At 54.4% G+C, this 21160-nt stretch overlaps 1 protein-coding gene across 1 annotated transcript; it reads right to left on the minus strand.

Moving 5' to 3' along the window:
- Positions 1–580: 580 nt before the first annotated feature.
- EHD2 (EH domain containing 2) lies at positions 581–19306 on the minus strand. The gene is made up of 6 exons (XM_005900922.3): positions 19168–19306; positions 16531–16989; positions 15899–15996; positions 11002–11414; positions 5161–5325; positions 581–2383 (listed from the first exon to the last, which is right to left on the minus strand). The coding sequence occupies exons 2-6, from the start codon at positions 16932–16934 to the stop codon at positions 1832–1834; spliced, it is 1632 nt and encodes a 543-aa protein (XP_005900984.1). The 5' UTR covers positions 16935–16989; positions 19168–19306; the 3' UTR covers positions 581–1831.
- Positions 19307–21160: the final 1854 nt, after the last annotated feature.

Below are 21160 nucleotides of genomic sequence, written 5' to 3' on the forward strand. Positions count from 1 at the left end.
CAGCGTGTCCCCGAGCGCCGTGGGTGTGGCCTGGGTGTGAGTTCGCGGAACCAGGAGCTGGGTCCGCTGCGTTGCGGAGGCCCGAGTCCCCCGGGTGTGAGCCAGAGCGTGCGCACACTTGGTGTTCCTGATGGGCAGCATCACCGCCTCTCCTCCGGGAGCCCGCTGGTGTTACATGTCAAGAGCTGTGTTCCCAGGTTGTGTGGGTGGACGTTGGAGGAGAGGGAGGAGGGCAGGGGTGCACACACGCGCACACACACACACACACACAAAACCCTACGCCCCAGGGCTTGGTTCCCAGGCTCCCACGGCAGGAGGTAGGAAGGAGGGATGTCCCAGAGGGAGGGCCCCAGAGTAACTTTTCTACGGAAAATATGTCGGTCTGGCCCCCAGCCCAGGCCTGAGTCATCAGGCTCCCGATGCATTGAGTCATGGCCTCCACCTCCGCCCCTGAGAGCTTGAGGGACCCCTCCGCCTCGCTCCCCGCCGTGAAGTCCTGCCCAGGGTCGTCCTTCCCCAGGGGGTTTGGGCCGAGAGCGATCCCTGCCCTCATCCCATCCCAAGACAGCCAGACTCGCACTGGGAAAGAAGCCTTGGCTTTATTTGCACTCTGGGAACGCTGTTCCGTTCACAGTCCCCTCCGGGGCACGGGGCGAGGGGTGATGGGCGTGGAAATCCCAGCGAGCTCCCTGGAGCGGGCGTCATCCCCATCTATTTCGCTCTTCCCCCCATCTTTTCCGTGGGCTCCCCCACCAGGGTCAAGCACTAAAGTGTGTTGAAGGCAGGGAAAGGTGTGTGTAGTGGGAGGTGAGAGTTCCTTTTAGGGGAGGGGAGGGAGGGCTGTAGCACCAAGAACCCCTCCCCCCACGACGTCCCTGAAAAGGGGACTAAAATGACGTCCTGGGGCTTTCCTATCTGGCAGGGGCTCCACTTAAATATGGACGGTGGGCGGAGAGGCCGTGCCCCCGCCGTCTAAAATGCAGACCATCAGTTGTGGGGAGCCTGGGGGGCAGGTAGCAGGCCAGGCTTTCAGTCCAGAGCAGGTGAGCAGTAGAGGACAGAAGGCCTCAGAGTGTGCGCGGGTCTGGGAGGAACAGGCGTGGAGGGGGCTTTTCGTCAACTGAGGATCCTTAGTCAAGAAAGGGGTGTGGCCGGAATGGGGGGCGGGGCTAAGAGGGGTCCCGCGGAGGAAGTAGGAGGTTGCATCTCCCGGCTCTGAGCCCCCGGTGGTCCTGAGGACCCGATGGGGTGAAGGGGCCTTGCCCCGATGGGCAAGAGGAAGTGGGGCGGTGGGGCCCCTGTGTTAGTCATTTCAACCAAGCGGCGGCTCACTTATGGGGATAGGCGAGGGGTCTCGCTCAGAACCAGGGATCAGACTGGTTGGGGCTGGGTGTGTGTCTGAGTGTGAGTGACCCTTAGGCATGCTCTCTCCTGAGAATGTCAGCTCCATGAGAGCAGCAGATAAATGTGTCTGTTTTACTCCCCAGTGTCTAGAAAGAGCCCTGAACATCGAAGGTGCTCAATAAATACGTGAATGAATGAGGCACGGATGGGTGCTTCCGTGTGTTAGTGTCGGAATGACGTGCTACGTGTAACGTGAGGCTATAGGCGTGGAGTGTGGGCAGAGAAGCCTTGCCCCTCCCCTGGTCCCCACTGTTTGACGGTGGGGGGTGGGGGCAGAGGGACCCCCATCCTTACAGCTGGGAGAGTGGGCAGGGAGCGCGCTTGTGGGCGGGGGTGGAGATGTGTGTGCAGCCATCCAGAGCTGGGGAGCCACAGCAGGGCGAGAGGGAGGGAGAACGGGCAGGCGAGGGTGGGGCGGGGGGCTGGCTCACTCGGCTGAGCCCTTGTGGCGCCGCTTGGAGGGTGGCACCAGGCGGCGGGGCAGGTTGGTGGGCAGCCCGTGGCCCTCGAGCTTGGCCTCGATGAGGTGGCTGGCCAGGGCGAACTCCTCGTCGTCCAGCATGCCGTCGCGGTCGACATCGCTCAGCTTCCAGATGCGGCCCAGCACGGAATTGGGGAGCTTGGTGCCCACCATCCAGGTCTTGGCCTTGGTACCACTCAGCTTGCCGTCGGCCGGCGCCAGGTTGTAGAAGATCTCGTCGTACTTGGACTTGTCCTTGGTCACCACCCACTCGGCGTCATCATCCGAGCCCTCCTCTCCGTCCTCCAGGGCCTCATCAGGCCCCCGCTCCACGAAGGGACCCATGTGGGTGCCCTCGAAAGCGCCCCCCTGCACACCCACATCCGTGCTCTCCAGCTCCTCCTGCCGGAGCAGGGGCATGAGCTTGGCGATGTCGTGGGTCAGCATCTCATCCAGGGCCTCCAGCAGCTTTGGCTTCAACGAGTGGAACTTGGTGAAGTCATGAGCCATCAGCAGCTCCTGATTGCAGGGAGGTGGCAGGGGCGGAGGGAGAGACACAGAGAAGTCAGGAGGCACCATCCCCAGGTCCCCCAGCCCCATGCTGGCTCCAGGACACTCAGGCAGCTCTTGATGGAGACGGGCAGAAGTATCTGATTATGGGGGAACACCCCAATTCACCTGAGTACCCACCACTCAGTACAGACTTGGCAGCAAGGTCCCACCGCCCCATGACTCACTGGACGAGAGGGAGAACAGGGACCTCTGACTCAGAGCAGCAGCCATCTGCCAGCCAGTGGAGGAGGATTTCAACATGGTGACATGAGCTTTACCAGAGCACAGCCTCAGCCCTGCCCACCCGCTAGGCACCCCAGCGCCCAGCCAGCACCCCCGACCATCATGCAAATTAAGAAAATGCAATTCCTGCCACCCTACTGGCTCTGTTACCCCACCACACAGAAAGGGCTAAGCGGCTTGCTCCTTATTTGGTGGTTAGGTTTGGGATGGACAAGTCATCAGGAGATCCTGGGACCGCCCCCACCACCCCACCCCACCCCCAAATCCTGGCCCCAGGCAAGAAGTCATCTGGTGCAAGAGCTGAGCCCCTGCTGGGCAGAGTCTGTGGTCACCCTGCTCCTCACGTGCACCGTTGCTAAGTCAGTTGCACCAGGACAGTCGCTGCAAAGACTAATCCACATTCTGGCGCCACGTTAAATTTCCAGAGCCAAGGTATATAAAGATCATAAGAGACCATAAAGAGACAAGGGTGTGGGGGCTTCCCTGGTGGGGCCCAGTGGTAAAGGCTCTGTCTCCCAATGCCGGAGTCACGGGTTTGATCCCTGATCTGAGACGATCCCGCATGCCTCGGAGCACCTAAGCCCAAGTGCCACACTATTGAGCCTGTGCTCTGGAGCCTGAGAGCCGCAACTACTGAGCCCAGGTGCAGCAACTACTGAAGCCTGTGCTCCGAAACGAGAGAAGCCACCGCGGTGAGAAGCCCATGCGCCACAACCAGAGTAACCCCCGCTCGCCACAATTACAGAAAAGCCTGAGCAGCAATGAAGACCCAGCCTAGCCAGAAAAAAAATCATAACAACAAAAAAGTGACAGGGGTGTGATGGTTGTGAGTGAGAAGGACTCCAAGGCCAGACTGCCCAGGTTCCAACCCAACTTGGGAGCTGTGCATCCTCAGGAAAGTGACTTGACCTCTCTGGTTTCCCTGTCAGTTTTCAGATGTGTAAAACAGGTTGAGAACTAGCACTGCCCTCATTGGGAGGTGGCAAAGGCTAAATGAATTCATCTGGATCAAGTGCTCAGTAAACGTAGCTGTAATCTTCACAGCTGCTCTTTATCGAGTCCAGCGGCTCTCAGCCAGGGATGGTGGTATCCCCCAGGGGACAGTGGGCACTATCTGGAGATGTTTTTGATTGTCGTAATTTGGGAGTGCTACTGACATCTAGTGAGTAGAGCCCAGGGATGCTGCTAAACACAGGGGGCTGCAATGCACAAGACAGCCCCCTACAGTGAAGAATTATCTAGTCCCAAATGTCAGTAGCTCAGAGGTTAAGAAACCTTGATCCAGCCCAAACTCAGTGCTAGATACTGTCCTAAGGAAGTCACTAACACCAGTCAATTCAGCATTCAGGGTAGATACAATCAGGATGATGCCCATTTTCCAGTTGAAGAAACTGAGGCTCAGGAAAGGTAAGTGACTTGCACAGGTTCATGGAGCTAGTCAGTGGCCAAGAGGAATTTCACTGTACTATAATTCCTCAGTCTTGGAGTAGAAACATCGCAAACCCAAAGGTCACAGGCTTTGAGTATCACCCCAACACAGCCTCAAAGCAGAGCCTGGGCAAGGGGCTAGTCCTCATCTCCATGCCTGAGCTCGTATCTCTGTCCCCATGTCCAATGGTTGCTCCTGCCCGGGCCCACCTCCAGCGGCTCTCCATCTACCCCAGGCTGCCACCCCCAGACCCAGTGCTTTCCATGTCACTGGTTAATCCTAGGCCTGAACATAGGAGGAGCCTTCAGTGATCCCCCAATATCCATCTTCCCTTCCTCCTCAGTATAGAATCCCTGAGTTACCTAAGCACCTAGAGGAAAAACTACACTTCCTAGCTTCCCTTGCAGCACTGTGGCCATGTGACTATGTTCTGGCCAACCAGAAGTCAGCACAGGTTGCACTTGCAAATACAGAATTACCCTGTTCAATATAGTAGCCACATATGGTTATTTAAATTAGTTAAAACCTAAAATTTCAGGTTTAATGTGGCTAGTGCCTACTACATTGGACAGCACAGAATAGAACATTTCCATCATCATAGAAAGCAGTATTGGATGGCACTGCTCTAAAAAGTGTTCTTAGAGAGATTGTACCATTAATTCCCCCCTCCCGCACTTCTTGCTGGCTGGAATGCAGACACAATGGCTGGAGTTTCCACAGCCATTTTGTACCATGAGGAGTTCTTGGGCCTGGAGGCCAGGCATGGAGAATGGGCCAGGCATGGACAGAAGAGAACTGGTTCTGTAAAGCACAAAACCAGCCCTGGACCATCTTCCAGGATATTTATGAAGGAGAGAAATAAACTTCTAGTCCTAATTAGGCTACTATTACTTTGGGTTTTCTCTTCACTCCCTTATCCTAACTCACACAACCATACTCTCACGGAACCATTTGTGGGAGGTGCTTTCAGGAACCTGCCATCCATCCCTCTAGTTTTCAAGGCCCCATCCTGAGCCTATGGGAGTTGACCTTCCCATCACCCCTTACCCCTCCCTCCTGGGCGTCCACCCACCTGCATCTTCTGGCAGTCCGGGAAGTCGCCAGGGGATATGTGATGCTCCAACTGAATCTTGGCGAAGATGACGGGCAGCTTGAGGATCAGCTGCTTCTTCTTGTTTTCCTTCCCAAACACGGAGGGCATCTCCTTCTTCAGGTAGCTGATGATGTAGGCGTGAACCTGTAGGGAGGAGAGTTCTTGCCTGAGCCTGCCTCTGTCACCCAGGAGGGCTCCTTAAAACATGGGTTGGCTGGAGTTTCCAAGTTACCAGGTCCGGCATGGGGCCTGAGAGTATGAATTTCTAACAGTTACAGGCGAGCTGCTGCTGCCGTGGGTACAGGGGCTCTCCCCTCTCCTCTCAGCCCCTCCTGTGGCTTCAACATCCCTCCATGTCCACTGCCAAGTCTACATACCAGCCTCGGCCTCTCCCTGGAGCTCGACTCAGAGCCGATTGCCTTGTCAACATTCCTGGACAGCTCCATCCCGGGGACGCCCGCGGTGGAATTCAGGCCCCGCCCGGCCGTGTCACCCTCAGCTGTGCCCATCTCTGGAGGCAAATGGCACCCCCCCCACCTCTGCCTGCCCAGTGGAGCCCAGAGATCTGGAAATTACTCCTGATTTGATCCTCCCTTCTCATTGGAGAAGGCAATGGCACCCCACTCCAGAACTTTGCTTGGAAAATCCCATGTATGGAGGAGCCTGGTAGGTTGCAGTCCATGGGGTCACTAAGAGTCGGACACAACTGAGCGACTTCACTTTAACTTTTCACTTTCATGCATTGGAGAAGGTAATGGCAACCCACTCCAGTGTTCTTGCCTGGAGAATCCCAGGGATGGGGGAGCCTGGTGGCTGCCGTCTATGGGGTCACACAGAGTCGGACACGACTGAAGTGACTTAGCAGTCTCATTGGTCACATCCATTTCATCAGTCGTTCCTTTGAACTCCTTTGAACTCTCTCCCATTTTTCCATTTCTCCCCACCTCACCATCTCTTGCCTGGTGGGGGACACACCTGTCACCCCACTGGACTCCTGGCTCACCCTCTGGCCCCTTCAATCCTTTCCCTGTGAAGCAGCAGCTGGAGTTTTTTGTTTTTTTAGGAACAAGTGCCAGACCATGAGCCACTGCTCCCAAGTTTCAATTTGCTTCTTATCCAAGTGCAAAATTCCTCCCACAGCCGCCAAGGCCTTATGGCAGCAATTCTCCAAGTGTGGTCCGGGGAATCCCCAGGGGGTCCCCAAGACTCTTTAAGGGGGTCGCACACTCAAAACTACTTTCACAAGAATGCTGAGGTGCTATTTGTCTTTTTTACCTTCATTCCCTCCTGAGTGAATCGTGGAATTTTTAAAGGCTAAAAGATACTGCAACTAACTGAATGTAGAAACAGATGTTCGAATCCAGATGTCACCTTTGAAGCCAGACATTAAAGAGATTTGCAAACATGCAAAACAGGGCCACTGTCCTCTCTAAGTTGTTTTTTGGGGGGTTTTGGAAAACAGTTAATTTTCATAAAACATCTGTTGTGTGTTTCTGTGCTTAGTCGCTCAGTCATGTCTGACTCTGCAACCCCATGGGCTGGAGCCCACTAGGCTCCTCTGTCCATGGGATTCTCCAGACAGGAATACTGGAGTGGGTTGCCATTTCCTTCTACAGGGGATCTTCCTGACCCAGAGATCAAACCCAGGTCTCCTGCATTGCAGGCAGATTCTTTATCATCTCAGCCACCAGGGAAGCCCAAACCATCTGCTACTTAGGTTAACAGGCAATAGGTTTTTCTTGCTATTTTAAATGATTTGATAAGACTATCAATATCTGTTAATATACATTGGCATGATCAATAATGTATTGATAACATTTATAATAAATTGTTATCTACTATTAAGTATGTAAGTATTGTTTGGGAACCCCCGGTGGTCCAGTGGTTAGGACTCTACACTTTCACTGCCAAGGGCTCAGGTTCAATCCCTGGTCGGGGAAGTAAGATCCTACAAGCCTCATGGTGAGGCTGATATAAGTATTGTTGGTTAATTAATATTATGAGAGAAAGTGAAACGTTTCTCAGTTTTAACTTTTTCTTTTTTGGGCTGCGCCACGAGGCTTGTGGGATCTTAACCAGGGACTGAACTCAGGCCATGGCGGTGAAAGCCCCAAGTGTTAACCTCTGGACCACCAGGGAATTCCCTCAGTGTCCTAATACGGTTAATACAGAAAGATCTAATCTGTGTATATACAAACTCTTTGGGGTCTTCCATAATGTTTAAGAGTGTGATGATGTCCTGAGATGGAAAGGTTTGAGAAGCACTGCTTGACATGCCTTGCCCCCTGCCCCTATCTGCTTAAGCTTCCTCAACAGCCTTCCTTTTGTTTTTAAAATCAGCCTGCAAAACTCTCCTACATCAAGGCCTTTGCACATGCTACCCTCTGCCTGGAATTCCGCCCTGGTCTTCCAACAACTGAGTCCTTCAGCTTCCTTTTTTCTTTTTTTGGCCGCACCAGGCTACATGTGGATCTTAGTTCTTAGTTCCCCAACTAGGGATTGAGCTCGTGCCCCCTGCACTGGAAGGCAGAGGCTTAACAGCCCGGCCACTGGGGAAATCCCACCCTTCAGCTTCCTTCTGATGTCACCTCCTCAGAGACCATCCTGTGGGAAGCGGGTGCCCCAAGCACCACCATCCAATTTCTCTCTATCTTTACTTTCATTGTTTCATTCACAGCACTTATCGCAATCCATCATTATTTACTTATTCTGTCTCCTTTCATCAGAATGCGCTCCAGGAGGGCTGGGACCTTTTTGTTTCCTCTGTCCCCAGCGCTGGCACAGTGTGCAGAGAAAAGACTCAAGAAATATTTGTGAAGTAAACCAGTGAACTTGAGAACCTCTGAGCCACAATCTCGTATGCTATCAAAAAGTAAACGAGGAGAGAAAACCAGCATTCATATGTCCTGTTTTTAAATGTGCTGTGCTTAGTCACTCAGTTGTGTCTGACTCTGCGACCCCATGGATTGTAGCCCGCCAGGCTCCTCTGTCCATGGGATTCTCCAGGCAAGAATACTGGAGTGGGTTGCCATGCCCTCCTCCAGGGGATCTTCCCCACCCAGGGATGGAACCCAGGTCTCCCGCATTGCAGGCAGATTCTTTGCCATCTGAGCCACCAGGGAAGCCCTATTTTTTTAAATAGGAAGCTCAATAATTAAATGGATATGCTTAAGTGAAAATAGAATGTATCTTGAAAAAGACAGAAGAAACTATTCCTGGGGGTTGTCTGCGGGAAAGAGAAACTGAGGGCTGTCAGGGTCAGGGGTGGGAGGGGGCACCTTTGACAGTACATGAGTGCTTCCCCATGAGATGGTCTTAAATGTTCAATTAGAAACACTCGTTAAAAATTCCTTTTAGTGAGTCATAGGTTTAGAATGCTAAACATTCTGGTGACACCTTGGCTGGCTTTGAATCCTCATATCCTTTCATCTCCACCATCCTGTCTCCTCCAGCCACCCTGGACTCCATATTCAAGCATGTCCTGGTTTCAGGGCCTTTGCACTTGCTGTTCCCTCTGCCTGGGTACAGTTTCCCCGATATCTCCACTCTGCTCACCCCTTCCCCTCATTTAGTTCTCTGCTCAAGAGTCACCTCCTCCAGGAGACCCTCCTTGATGACCCTAGTCCCTTAAATAGCCCACCAGTCTCTCCTCTGCTTCATGTTTCTTTATAATCCTTATCACACTCAGTGTATTAGAGCTGAATTTGTTTAATACTCACTTCCCTATTAAAAAGCAATTCTACAAGGAAAGAAACTATCTGCTTCTGTTTCCTGCGGCATCCCCAGGGTTTAGAACAGTACAGGAGCACAGTGTCGGCGCTCAGTTACTGTGGAATGAAAGCTACTGAGCTGCCTCAGAGAGCTCTGTAGGAAGGCTCAGGGCACCCTGGCCTCTTTAGAATTAGAACCTCCCAAGACTCTGCCCATCAAGGGTCTTGACCTGTGCTCAAGCGTCACACAGCCCATGGAAATCGCTCCTTCTAAAAAGCAGCTGTCGCTTCAAACAAAGGGCAGAGCCAGAGGGCTCACCCACATCCTAGATCGTTACAGACAGGGAAACTGAGGCATAGAGGGGTAGTTACCAAGAGTGAGGAGAGGCCTTGTACTGTTGGGGAAAAACATGTGCAGAGGTGAATGGTGTGGGCGGCTGTGTGATGGCTGGACCAGGTGTGGCGGGGGCGGGGGGGCGGGGGATGAGCGGGTGACACAGGGCAGAGGAAGGGCACCGAGGCTCGGTCACAGTAGATCCCGTATCTTGAGGGGCAACTGGGGAGCCACAGAGTAGCTGCAGGAGCAAGGGGGTAGGTGTGGGTGCCAAGGGGGTAGGTCTGAAGGGGCCAATCAGGACAGGGGTGTGGCCAGGCCGGTGGGTGGGGCCTGCGAGAGCGGGCCAATGGGGGTGGGGGGCGGGGCCTAAGGGCCGCTCTTCTGAAGCCCAGAAGACGCGAGGAGGGAGAACGCTAATGGCTTTTCCAGAGAGGAAGCGGGGGAAGGTGCCAGGAAGAGATAAGGTGGGTGGGCGGGCTGAGCCTGGGCGCGGGTCCGGGACTCCGGGGTTTGTCTGGGTTTCCGGAGCCGCCTCCTGCGTGGTGGGGGCACCAGGTGTCCGGCCCCACCCTGCCCCTCGGTCCCACGGACCTTGGGGTTCTAGCTCCCGCTACTGCGGGAGCAGCTTCCCCGAGGGGCCTGCGGGACCGGGTCCGTGGGGGAAGCGGGTGAACCAGGGGGAGACCGAGGGAGGGAGAGGATGGAGAGAGGAGAGAAAGAGAAAAGAGAATGATGAGGGAAAAAAGAAAAAGAGAAAAAAACAGAAAGAGGTAGAAATGAGGAGATCTAGAGAGACGGACAGAGACAGTCCAGGGCCTGGGCAGAGGAGCGAAAGGTGTTTTCTGGAGGCTTCAGGAGCTGACCACACTGGGCCGCTCCCTCCTAAGGAGGATTCCTGGGCGGGGAGGGGGGGGGTGGGGGGGGTGGCTCTGACTCACCACCTCTGCTGCTCCTTAAACCAACACCTCAGGCTCCTCCACCTCCCATAATCTTCCAGGCCTCCTTGCCTGCTCCGCTTCCTGCCCCACCTCCAGCCTGGCTGGCAGCCTCTCCTGTGAATGTTCCATTCGGCCTCCAGAAACGCTCTTAAACCAGTGCTCCCCTCCCCTTCCCCAAGGCTATATCCTGATCCAGGCTTCTCCTTGTTCCTCTGTCCCCAGCCTCCTCCTTAGTATGGGAACCCAGTCTTACTGCCCTTGAATCCACCCTGCAGAAGGCAGGGAGGGTCTGACCCTGTCCTTCCCCTACCCTGAGTCCTTCCATGGCTCCCCAGTGCCCTTGGGACAAAGCACAGGTTCCAGACCACAGTCCCGGGTGATCTGACTCTCACCCACCCCACCCCACCCCCACCCCTCAGATGCAGTTACTCCCACCATCTACACTGGCTTCAACACTGGCATTTCCCCTCTTCTGGCCCCATTTTCTAGAATCCTTTTCCCTCCTCATCCTCATAATCCTCCAGTTTGCAGCTCAGATGCCCTCTCCTCCAAGAAGTTCTCCAGGATTTCCCCTGGGCTCCCAAGTTCTCAGCCCTGACCGTGCCGGGTGGTCACTCTGGGGATGAAACGGTATTCTCCCCTGGACTGCCGTGGTCAGAGCTCCCTTCCCAGTACCACCTGGCAGAGAGGGCCAGGCACAACAGGAGAACTTTCTCAGATTAGTGAACTAACTCCTCAGATAGCTGATGCCAGATCAGGGACCAGCAGCCAAGTAGAGGAGGATCAGAGAAAGGTAAGAGCGGCCGCTGCCTCCCCATCCCCCATCCCTGCTCACCCGCACCAGCCGGGCTCTCTTCACCAGATCATTGAGCTTGCGCAGCGCAGCGTGGCGCGGCAGGCCCTGGATGTCGCGGAAAAGGTCTTGTTCCTCCAGCTCGAAGAGGCGCCTGTTGTCAGGTACCAGCAGGGGCTGGGACCAGAAGGAGCCGATATAGACGCGCAGCACCTCGGGTGTGCCCACCACCTTGCCCAGCGCCCACATGAGCGCCCCGTAGACACGCATCAGCTGCTGCGTCTCCACCATGTCGGCCTTGTTGAGCACCACGCGGATCTTGTCTTCATGGCCTCGCAGGGCGCCGATGGCCTCCGAGAACTCGTCCGAGATCTCCAGCTTGTGAGCATCGAAGAGCAGTATGATGAGGTCCACGCGCTCCGCGAACCAGCGCAGCACAGCCGGGAAGTCGTAGCCTGCCGGGGAAGGGTGGTACAGGGGCGTGTGCCTACGTGCTCGCTTCAGTCACGTCCGACTCTGAAACCCCGTGGATTGTAGCCCCCTAGGCTCCTCTGTCCATGGGATTCTCCAGGCAAGAATACTGGAGTGGGTTGCCATGCCCTCCTCCAGGGGATCTTCCCCACCCAGGGATCCAACCGTCTCTTGCATCTCCTGCACTGCTGGCGGATTCTTTACCACTGAGTCACAGGGGCTCCAGTCCCCCAAAGCAGAGGTCAGCCCCCAGCCTTCAGCCACTGGGAGACATTCATTGCTTTGGGCTCAAACTGGACTGTACAGATATTTAGGTTGTTAACCACTGAAAATTTTGTCTGTGGGAAATAGCTCCAGGCCCCAGCCTCCAGAATTTCCCCATCACTCTGGCCCTCTAGCCATCTGACTACAGAGGACAATCACCCCTTCACCTTTCCATTCATTCTTTGGGCAAATATTAGCAGCTTGCATCGGTCCCCTTATTAAAACAGTGAAATGTTTACTAATAGACTCCCTATACTTCTGTGGACCTCTGAGTCCCCCAAATGCCACCATCAACCCCAACTCCTCCCCAAGATGTGTCTGATCACCCTACCATCCAGCAACTGAAAATTTTACTTGGGCCCTTGTTAGAGTCTTGCCATAGCAGATGTTAAATATTCTAAATTTATTAACAATAAATTACCGAGAGTCTCCTGTGTGCTGGGCCCTGTCCTGGACACTGGGGATCCCACAGAGAACGCACAAAGTCCTTGCCTTCGTAGGGTACCTATCCCACCAACAGCTGGCTCCTGGGCCCATTCATTCATTCCTTTCACCATTCATTTCTTCATTCACTCATTCATTCAGCGGCAAGCAATGCCTGGGAGAGCAGAGAGGAGCCGTTGAGACCCCCTGACTTGGCAATCGGGAAGGCCTCAGTTTGAATCCCGACTCTGCTTCCATCAGCTAGGTGACCTTAAGGAAGCAAGTAACCTCTCTGAACCTCTGTTTCCTCTTTGGTAAAATCATAGAACCTACCTCCTAGGACTGTGTGAAGATGGAAAGAATACACGAGCTAAGCTATATGAAGAGCTTAAACAGTACCTGGCTCTGAACTACACACTTAAAAGGAGTGAGCTTTAGGCATGCAAATTATACAATAAAACTTAAAAAAAAAAAAAAAACCAAGGACTTTCCTGGTGGTCCAGTGGTTAAGAATCTACCGTGCAAACCAGGGGACACAGGTTCGATCCCTGGTGGGGGAAGTAAAATCCCACATGCTGTGGGGTGACTACGCACGGCAGCTACTGAGCCTGCACGCTCTGGAGCCCACCTGCTGCAGCTAAGACCTGATGCAACCAAACGAATAAATAAACATTAAAATCAAACAAAAAACCCCCACGGAGCTAGGCACATGACAAGCAATCCACAAAAGTTCCTCATGATGCCTGTGAGACGCTGTGGTGAAGCCATCCAGGAGCTGCTGGGCACACAGGGTGGCTCAGATAGCCCCAGTTCTGTCCTTACGGGGCTTACCGTCCAGAGTGGTGAGGCTAGGATGGGAAAACCCAGGGAGCTGCAGGAGCCCGGGGAAGAGTGTGCCTGAGGGTGGTCAGGGAGGGCTTCCCGGAGGAGGAAACACTGAGTGGTGATCTGGGGAGTGAGGAGTTAACTGGCGGGACAGAGAGCCATCGCTGATTCACCAGAAGTCACCTCATGCCCTCCCCGATTCAACTCATTGAATCTTCAAAACGACTCCAGGAGACAGGCACTCTTAGGACCCCTATTTTCCAAAAGGGGAAACTGAGGAACAGAGTGGTTAAGGAATCCACTGGTTCATTTGCTCCAGACACAGAAGCACAGAGCCGCAGCCCTGGGGGCCTCTACACTCTGCCGGGGAGCTGTGCCGGGCCCATCCTGCCTGAATGGAAGCAGGTTCCTATAGCCACAGGGGACTGGATGGGATGGGATGGGTGGGGGACGCTGTTTTGGGGGGAGGGAGGGCCAGGTCAACAGAGGGACCAAAGCTAGGGCCCCTCCTCTGTCCCCAGTGTCTCCACACACACACACACACACACACACATCCAGATTTGGAAAGTGTGTCTCACGCAGGGAGGGAGGAGGGAGGGAGGTTGAGTCAGCATGGGAATGGGTGACGTGGCAGGCAGACACCCCAGGTGCAGATGACAGCCTCACAGAGGGAAAGCGGTCATCACAGGGCCTTCCCAGCACCTCCTGGGGGCCACACACTGCTCTAAGTGCCTCACACATTTTGACTCTTTTTTTGGCCTCGCCACGTGGCATGCAGGCTACAGGATCTTGGGCCCCCGTTGGGGTTGAACCTGCACCCCTGCAATGGAAGCATGGAGTCCTAACCACTGGACCACTGGGGAGAGCAGCAAGGTATGGCATGAGACTATCATGTTCCCATTTTACAGGTGGGAAAACTAAGGCATGGAGAGGTTAAGTGGCTTGGTCAAGGTCTCACAGCTGAGAAGGAGCAGAGGCCAGATTTGAACCCTGCCAGAAGGCTCCCCTCTGCTACAATCACACACGTGTGTATTCACAGATATTCTACACAGAGGCCACATGTTCCATCAGTGCACACACACATGCACGTGCACACGTGCACTCAGGAGCAAGCATACACCTGGACACCATCCGAGTCACTTGCTACAAGATGCAGACCCTCACACACTCCCTCGATAGCAATTGGGAACCTACACAGATATCCAGGGTCACACAACTGTGAAGATAATGTGAGACCCACACAACATAACAGATACACAGCAGCAGGCACACAACGAGCCTGTGCACACCTGCACACCCACCAAACGAGAGACGCAATCATATATAGTTACACAAAAGATACACTCATGCACAAACACACACCCTCACTTGTGCACACACACACCCCCTCACTTGTGCACACACACACACCCTCACTTGTACACACAAGGGCACAACTGTATACAGAGATGTGGTTATACCTAATCTAACAAAATCATCTCAGTCCTACAGGGCCACACACAAGTACAACCATGAGCACAACGCTGACACCTCAGAGTCACACCCACAGTTACATGGATGCAGTCCGCCAGACTCCTCTGTCCATGGGATTTCCCAGGCAACAAGACTGGAGTAGGTTGCCGTCTCCTCCTCCAGGGCATCTTCCCGACCCAGGGATCAAATCTGCATCTCCTGCATTGGCAGGCGGGTTCTTTACCACTGAGCCGCCTGGGAATCCCACACACCTTCCCAGACACACACAAATGATCCACACAGTCAAATAAAAGTTCCCCTGCACAACACACCAACCACACGTTTCACAATACAACTACCTACAGAGACACGGTCAGTCACAGTCACACACAATCCCACAAGCCCGCCCCCCCCACCCCCAGGCCCTTGGAGCTGCCCAAAGTCACACCTAGCGACCCACATGGGCACAGACACTCATACACACACTCACCCTCAAGACAGACAGACAGACAGACAGACACACCCTCCTCTTCCTCTACTCCCGCAGCCACAGAAAGAGACCCCGGTTCTCTCCCCCACTTCCTTTGGGCCTCCATCTGGCACCCCCGCCCTGGCTTGGAGTGGCCCCCGCTGACTCTCCCGAGGGACCCCCCCCACAGCCCCCTGCCTCCCCCATGGGGCTGGCAGCTCACCTCCCCCCTCCCTGATCTCCTCTGCAGCTGTCTCCTGCCTCTCTCCCCGGGGACAGGCTCCCGCTGGGCAGCAACCAGGGACACCGGTAACCCTCCGCGCCCTCGCCCGAGCGAGGCCCAGCCTCCCTGCCTCCTCGCCGTCGTCTCCCGGTCCCCTCTGCCCCACACTGCAACCTCCTTTGCCCCAGTTTCTGGCCTCCGAGGCCTCGCGGGGCAGGGGTGGAAGGGACAGAAATGCGGGGAGGGGGGATGGGGGGGCGGCGCGGAGACCGAGCCAGGCAGGGCAGGGGTGGGGGCCGGGCTCACCCGGAGGCCCCGCTGGAATTCACCCCCTCCCCCCGCCGCTCTCCCTGCACAGCTGTTTATAAATTCCTGGCCGCCCTTGGCCCCTGCCCAGACTCCCCGTCCCGGGCCCTCCTCAGCCCCAACCGTGGCCCAGAGCTGGAGCCAGGCGCTGACAGGAGCCCAGGGCCTCCCCGCCAGGCTCTGCCTTCTCGCTGGGTCTCCCACTTTCCGGATCATCTCTCTGGATCCCGGCCTCGCCCTCTGAATCTCTGTCCACCTTGGACTCTCCCTCTTTCTTGGTCTCTCCCCCTCCATCCTTCGGACCCGCCCAGACATGCAGCCGCAGCGGGTTCACACGTGTTCATCCACACGCCTCCCCCACCCTTCAGCGCGCGCCAGCTCGGAGGAGTCACAGCCTTCCACCAGCTCCCTTCGGCTACGCAGCTAGCTCAGGGCCAGGGCTCACACAGTCCTAGCAGCCACCCTGGGCCTTCCTCCCTCGGACCCAGGAGCCCAGCCTCACTCACCACGGCTCACTCTCTGCTTGGCCCCCGACAGGATGCCCGGGGTGTCGATGATGCTGATGCTCTCCAGGACCTGATTGGGGAGCTGGGCGCACATGAACCTGGGGCAGAGGGAAGGTCAGGGGTCAATGCAGGGACCGGTAGGAGGAGGGGACGCATGAGAAGGGAACCCAGGACTTGCACGGAGGAGAATCAGATTCGGAGAGGGAAAGAATCTTGGAAGAGAAAAGGAAGATTAGGATAAAGAATAAGAACTATATTAAAAAAAAAAAAAAAAAAAACAGCTGATGTTAATTGAGCACTTACTTTGTGCAGGGTGCTGTTCTAAGCACTTTGAATGTTTTCATTCATTTAGTCCCCACAACAGCCCTATGGAGGAAGGACTATGGTTATCCCCATTTTCCAGATGAGGATAAGAAACAGAGAGGTTACGTTGCTTGCCCAAAGTCACCCAGCTAGACAGGAGTCGAACTGAGGCGTCACTGGCTTAACTGCTCCCCGAGAGAAGGCAAGAAGAGGAAGGCTCTAGTAGAGAGAAGGGGATTAGGACTGAAAAGGAGAGACACACAGGCGGGGATGGGACACAGACGGGGGCCAGGGACAGGAAGACACCCTCCGGGCTGCTGGCTGCACACCTGTTGAGGAAGGTATTCCCGAAGGGGTTGAGTTTACGGAAGGGCTTGTCCGGGTCAACGACGAGGGCATTGCCAGGCACGGTGCCCTCAGTGTCACCGTGCATGACAGCCACGAAGCAGTCGGTGGTGGGCTCGGGCCCCACCCGGGAGCCGGGCACCTCCTGCTCTAGCAGGTACTGAATGAAGCTGGTCTTGCCCGTGCTGTACTGGCCGGCCACCAGCACCATGGGCTTGCCGTCGAAGTCGGCATCCTCCAGGGCCGGAGAATGGAAGGTCCCGAAGCGGTAGTGCTCCTCCAAAGGCAGCAGCTTTTCGCGGTACAGCTCCTTGAGGGCCGAGGTCACCGTGCGGATGGCCTCCGGCTGCTGGCCCCGAGCCCCGCCCCGCTTCAGCCAGCTGAACATGGTGGCTGCACGCTGCCCGCTGAGCTCTGACGGAGATGCACAGCGCGAGGGCTACCTGTGGGAGGAGAGGATGTTGATGGGGGACTGCCTGGAGGAGGTGGTGGAGAAGAAAGGGAGCCAGAAGGTAGAATCGATGGGGAAGGCTGGTGGGATGGGTTGAGGGGGAGAGCTTCTGAGAGCACTGAGGGTGGATGGCAGGAGCTGGCGGCTGAAGGAGGAAGAAGGTGATTATTCCAGCTGGAGGGAGAGAAAGAGATGCTGGAAGAAGCGAGATTGGTGGTGGAAGCCCAAGAGATAAACAAGGGGAAGGATGCAGAAGCTGATCCGAAGAAAAGGATTCCTTTGTCTTTTTCTTTCTCCGTCCCCACACCTTCCATTATTTGGCAATTTTCACTGAAATCACACCATGTGTCAAGGGGTATGGATCCAAAAATAGACCAGAGCCCAGTCCCCACACACTCGGAGCCTCCAGTGCGGAGAGAACCGGGGCACGGAGCAATCAACGAGGCCTGGGAAAAGCTGGTGGTAGACTTGTAGACACCAGAGGGGGACAGGATGAACCAATCACAGGATTAGGAAAGCTCTGGCTGGGCTGACTTTTTTTTTTTTTCACGTTTATTATTTATTTGGCTGTACCAGATCTTGGTTGTGTCCTGTAGAATCTTTTCCCATACATACTCTCCAGGCCAGAATACTGGAGTGGGTAGCCGTTTCCTTCTCCAGGAGATCTTCCCATCCCAGGGATCGAACCCAGGTCTCCTGCACTGCAGGCAGATTCTTTACCAGCTGAGCCACAGGGGGAAGCCCCCTGGGCTGACTTTTGAGCTGCTTCCTGAAGAGTGACAAGGGCATTTAGGCAGAGAGGATGGTGGGTTTCATGACCTGGAACTGTAAAATGGATGGACAGAGTGGCTGAACACGTGGGCCCAAGGATGAGAAATGAGACTCAACACTGCCTGGGTCCCCCCCAGATCATGATGTTATCATTCATGAGAATAATAACATTTGTGATCACTGCATGCCAGAAACTGCTCTAACTCATTTAATCTTCACAGCAACCTTGTAAGGTAAAGCTATTATTACCCCCACTTTTCTGATAAGGAAATAGAGGTTCAGGAAGATAGTATAACTTCCCTGAGATCACTTTGCTAGTACGTGCTCAAGCTGGGACTCCAGATAACCTGACCTCAGAGCCAACACTCCTATCACAGATCTAAGGAGTTAGGGAGAGGACAAATTACCAGCCCAGCAGCAACCAGCACCCCCAGCACCTAGACTGTGTTCACTACATCCCCTTACTGGCCTTTCATTCACTGTAGTATCTGTAGTGATGTCCTCCCTCCCCCTTTCATTCTCAATTATCATTCATTTGTGTCTTTGCTTTCTTTCTTTTTTCCCCCTTGATCAGTCTAAGTGGATGCTTATAATTTTACTGATCTCTGCACAGAACCGACTTTTGGTCAGATTGGGGTCTCTAAATTCCATTTTCCACTAAAAGAGAACCTGAGGCTTCCGGGAGAAATGGCTAATTCCGGGTCTGAGGCAGGGAAAGAACAAGTGAGTCTGGGTCAGATAGCGGGAAAGTGCTCAAACTGGGATGGGGCATGTCACAGGGACAGAGTCCCGGCTCGACAGGACTCCCACTGGCCAAAGATGGGACAATTTGAGCACCCAGACTAACTGCACATCCAATATGTTAAAATCCATAAAATCATAACCATGCTTTAAAAAAACAAAGTGTGTGCATATGTGGGAGGGGGAGAATTCAGGGAGGGTGTGCCAGAAAGGTGAAGGAGAGGCTGGAGCCAAGACCTGGGACGTTGGCAGAGGGAGGGGGCCCTGGGCGGTGTCCTACACAGGGAGGGACCTGGGGGACATCTTAGCGAGGACGCTTTGGGGTGGTTGGACAGGCAGTGGGGTTGGTGAGGTAGGAGAGGAGCTTTTGGGGTGGGAGGAGGAATGGAACAGAGGTGGATGAATGCGGTGGAGGGAGACCCCAAGGAAGGCCCCGCGAAGGGAGGAGGAGAGTGGGGAACACTGCTACAGATTGAAGGGACTGGTGGGGGGCAGTGAGGGAGATAGGTTTCCGGGGGGCTGAGAGACCCCCTACACACTGCCTGGGGTGGGGACTGAGGGTCTTTGGCAAGCAGGGGAATGATCCAGAGCCAGGGCAGGCTCGAGGGCTCCGCGGGCGGAGGCTGGGAGGCGACAGCCTCAGTTGGGGGTCACTCACCAAGGGGGCGCGCAGACTGCAGGACCGGGCAGGGAGAGCTGGGCGGGGTCCCGCGGGGATCGGAGGCGCCCGCGGAGCGGCCTGTGCTCGCGGTCCCGTCCGGAGCCGTCTGAGCCGGGTGGGGCCCAGAACGGGGAGGAGGGACGGGAGGGGCAGAGAAGGGGGGGCGGGAAGAGGCGCCCCCCCATCCCCAAACCGGGCGCCCAGCCTCTGGCGCCCTCTGGTGGAGACAGTCACGGTGCCTTTGCGAAATGGGTGCGCGCGCGGGTTCCCAGTCCTGCCTTCAAACTCCACCCCTGTCTCCCTTCCTGACATGGAAACAGCAATAATAAAATAGTAACACCACCAACAATATTAATTTTAATTATAAGTAATCATAATAATTACGGAAACGAGTGCATGAAAACTCCTCTGTTCACAGCTCTCCATTGTTCTTCTTTCACTCAAAGCAGAAGCCAAAGCCTTCAGTGTGGACCAGAAGGCCCTGAAAGATCTGCAGGCTCCCTCTGTCCTCTCCTCCCTCTCTCCCCCTTGATCCCTCAGATCCAGCCGCACTGGCCTCTCCACTGTTCCTCAGACAACCCTCTTTTCAGGGCCCTTTGAACTTGCTGTTCCTCCACCTGGAAAGTCCCACCCGACCACTCCCATCCGCCCTCTCACCCTTCCCTCCTTCCAGTCGCCACCCAAATGTCACCTCTTCCGAGAAGCCCTCCCTGATCTCCCTGTTTAATGCAGTACCCACCATCCCTCCATTCTCGCTGCTTTATTCTTCTCTGCAGCCTTTATCACCATATTTTACATTTCTCTGTTTCAGGGAGGGTCTCCCTCACGAGAACATGAGTCCTGTGAGAGCAAGGATTCCAGACGGTCATCAAGAGGAATCTTTGATGTTCTCACACTGTGTTTGGAATTTCCAGTGATTGCTTACTCATCACTGATTAGACCCACTGCAAGCTAGCTTTCTAATTGTTCGCTGGTACACCAGACCCTATTACCCTGTCACAGCCTTGTCAATTTTAAAAAATACTGATAACTGTATTTCAGTATAATTGGTTCCCTTGGGATCCTAAGGGTTTCATTTTGTGCATTAAAGATAATATTCTAGGAAGGGGTCAGTGGAGTGACGTATTCAGCTCCATTAAATACCCTTTGAGCCCTTAATAACCAAGGTGGCTGTCGCATCTTGCTACCTGCTGACCTCCGAATCAGGGAGTCTCTGACATCTGTCCCCAGTGTCATCCAATTTCCTTGATGCCCTTGGAGCCTCTGGAGTCCCCACTGCAAAGCACAAGCTCAGATATTCTTTTCTCTGCCCTCACCCCATCTGTCAAAACTGAAAAGAGAAACTGACATATTCTACAACATGAATGAAGACATTAGGTTGAGTGAAATAAGCCACTCACAAAAGAACACATATTGTGATTCCACTCATACAAGATGCTTAGGGTAGTCTGATTCAGAGACAGAAAGTGGAATGGTGGTCGTGGGGGAGCTGGGTGGAAGTGGAGGGGGGACAGGATCATGGTTTCATGGGCACAGAGTTTCAGTTCTGCAAGATGAAATGAGTTCCTGACTTCCAGGCTGACCACAGGTTGGTGGTCCAATGGCTAAGACTCTGAGATCCCATTGCAGGCGGCCCAGGTTCGATCCTTGGTCAAGAAACTATGAACCCACATGCTGCAACTAAACAACAACAAAAAATCCTTCATGTTACAACGAAGACCCAGCACAGCCAAATGAAAAAAAAAATTGATGAAATGAGTTCTGAAGATTGATGGTTGCACAGTGTAAATGTCTTAATGCTGATGTGGTTACGAAGATAAATTTTACGTTATGGGTATTTTTTCATAATTAAAAAAAAATGGAGAAAGCAGCCAGTGAGTTTGTTCACTTGGGACACTGGTCAGTCTTGGGTTCCAGTCGCGCTCCGTGTCCAGGTGACTTGGGCCCAGAGGTAGTCATTTCTGGCTTCTTTTTCTGGATGGCTCAGCTG

The sequence above is a fragment of the Bos mutus genome, chromosome 18, assembly GCF_027580195.1.
Source record: "Bos mutus isolate GX-2022 chromosome 18, NWIPB_WYAK_1.1, whole genome shotgun sequence".
NCBI lineage: Eukaryota > Metazoa > Chordata > Mammalia > Artiodactyla > Bovidae > Bos > Bos mutus.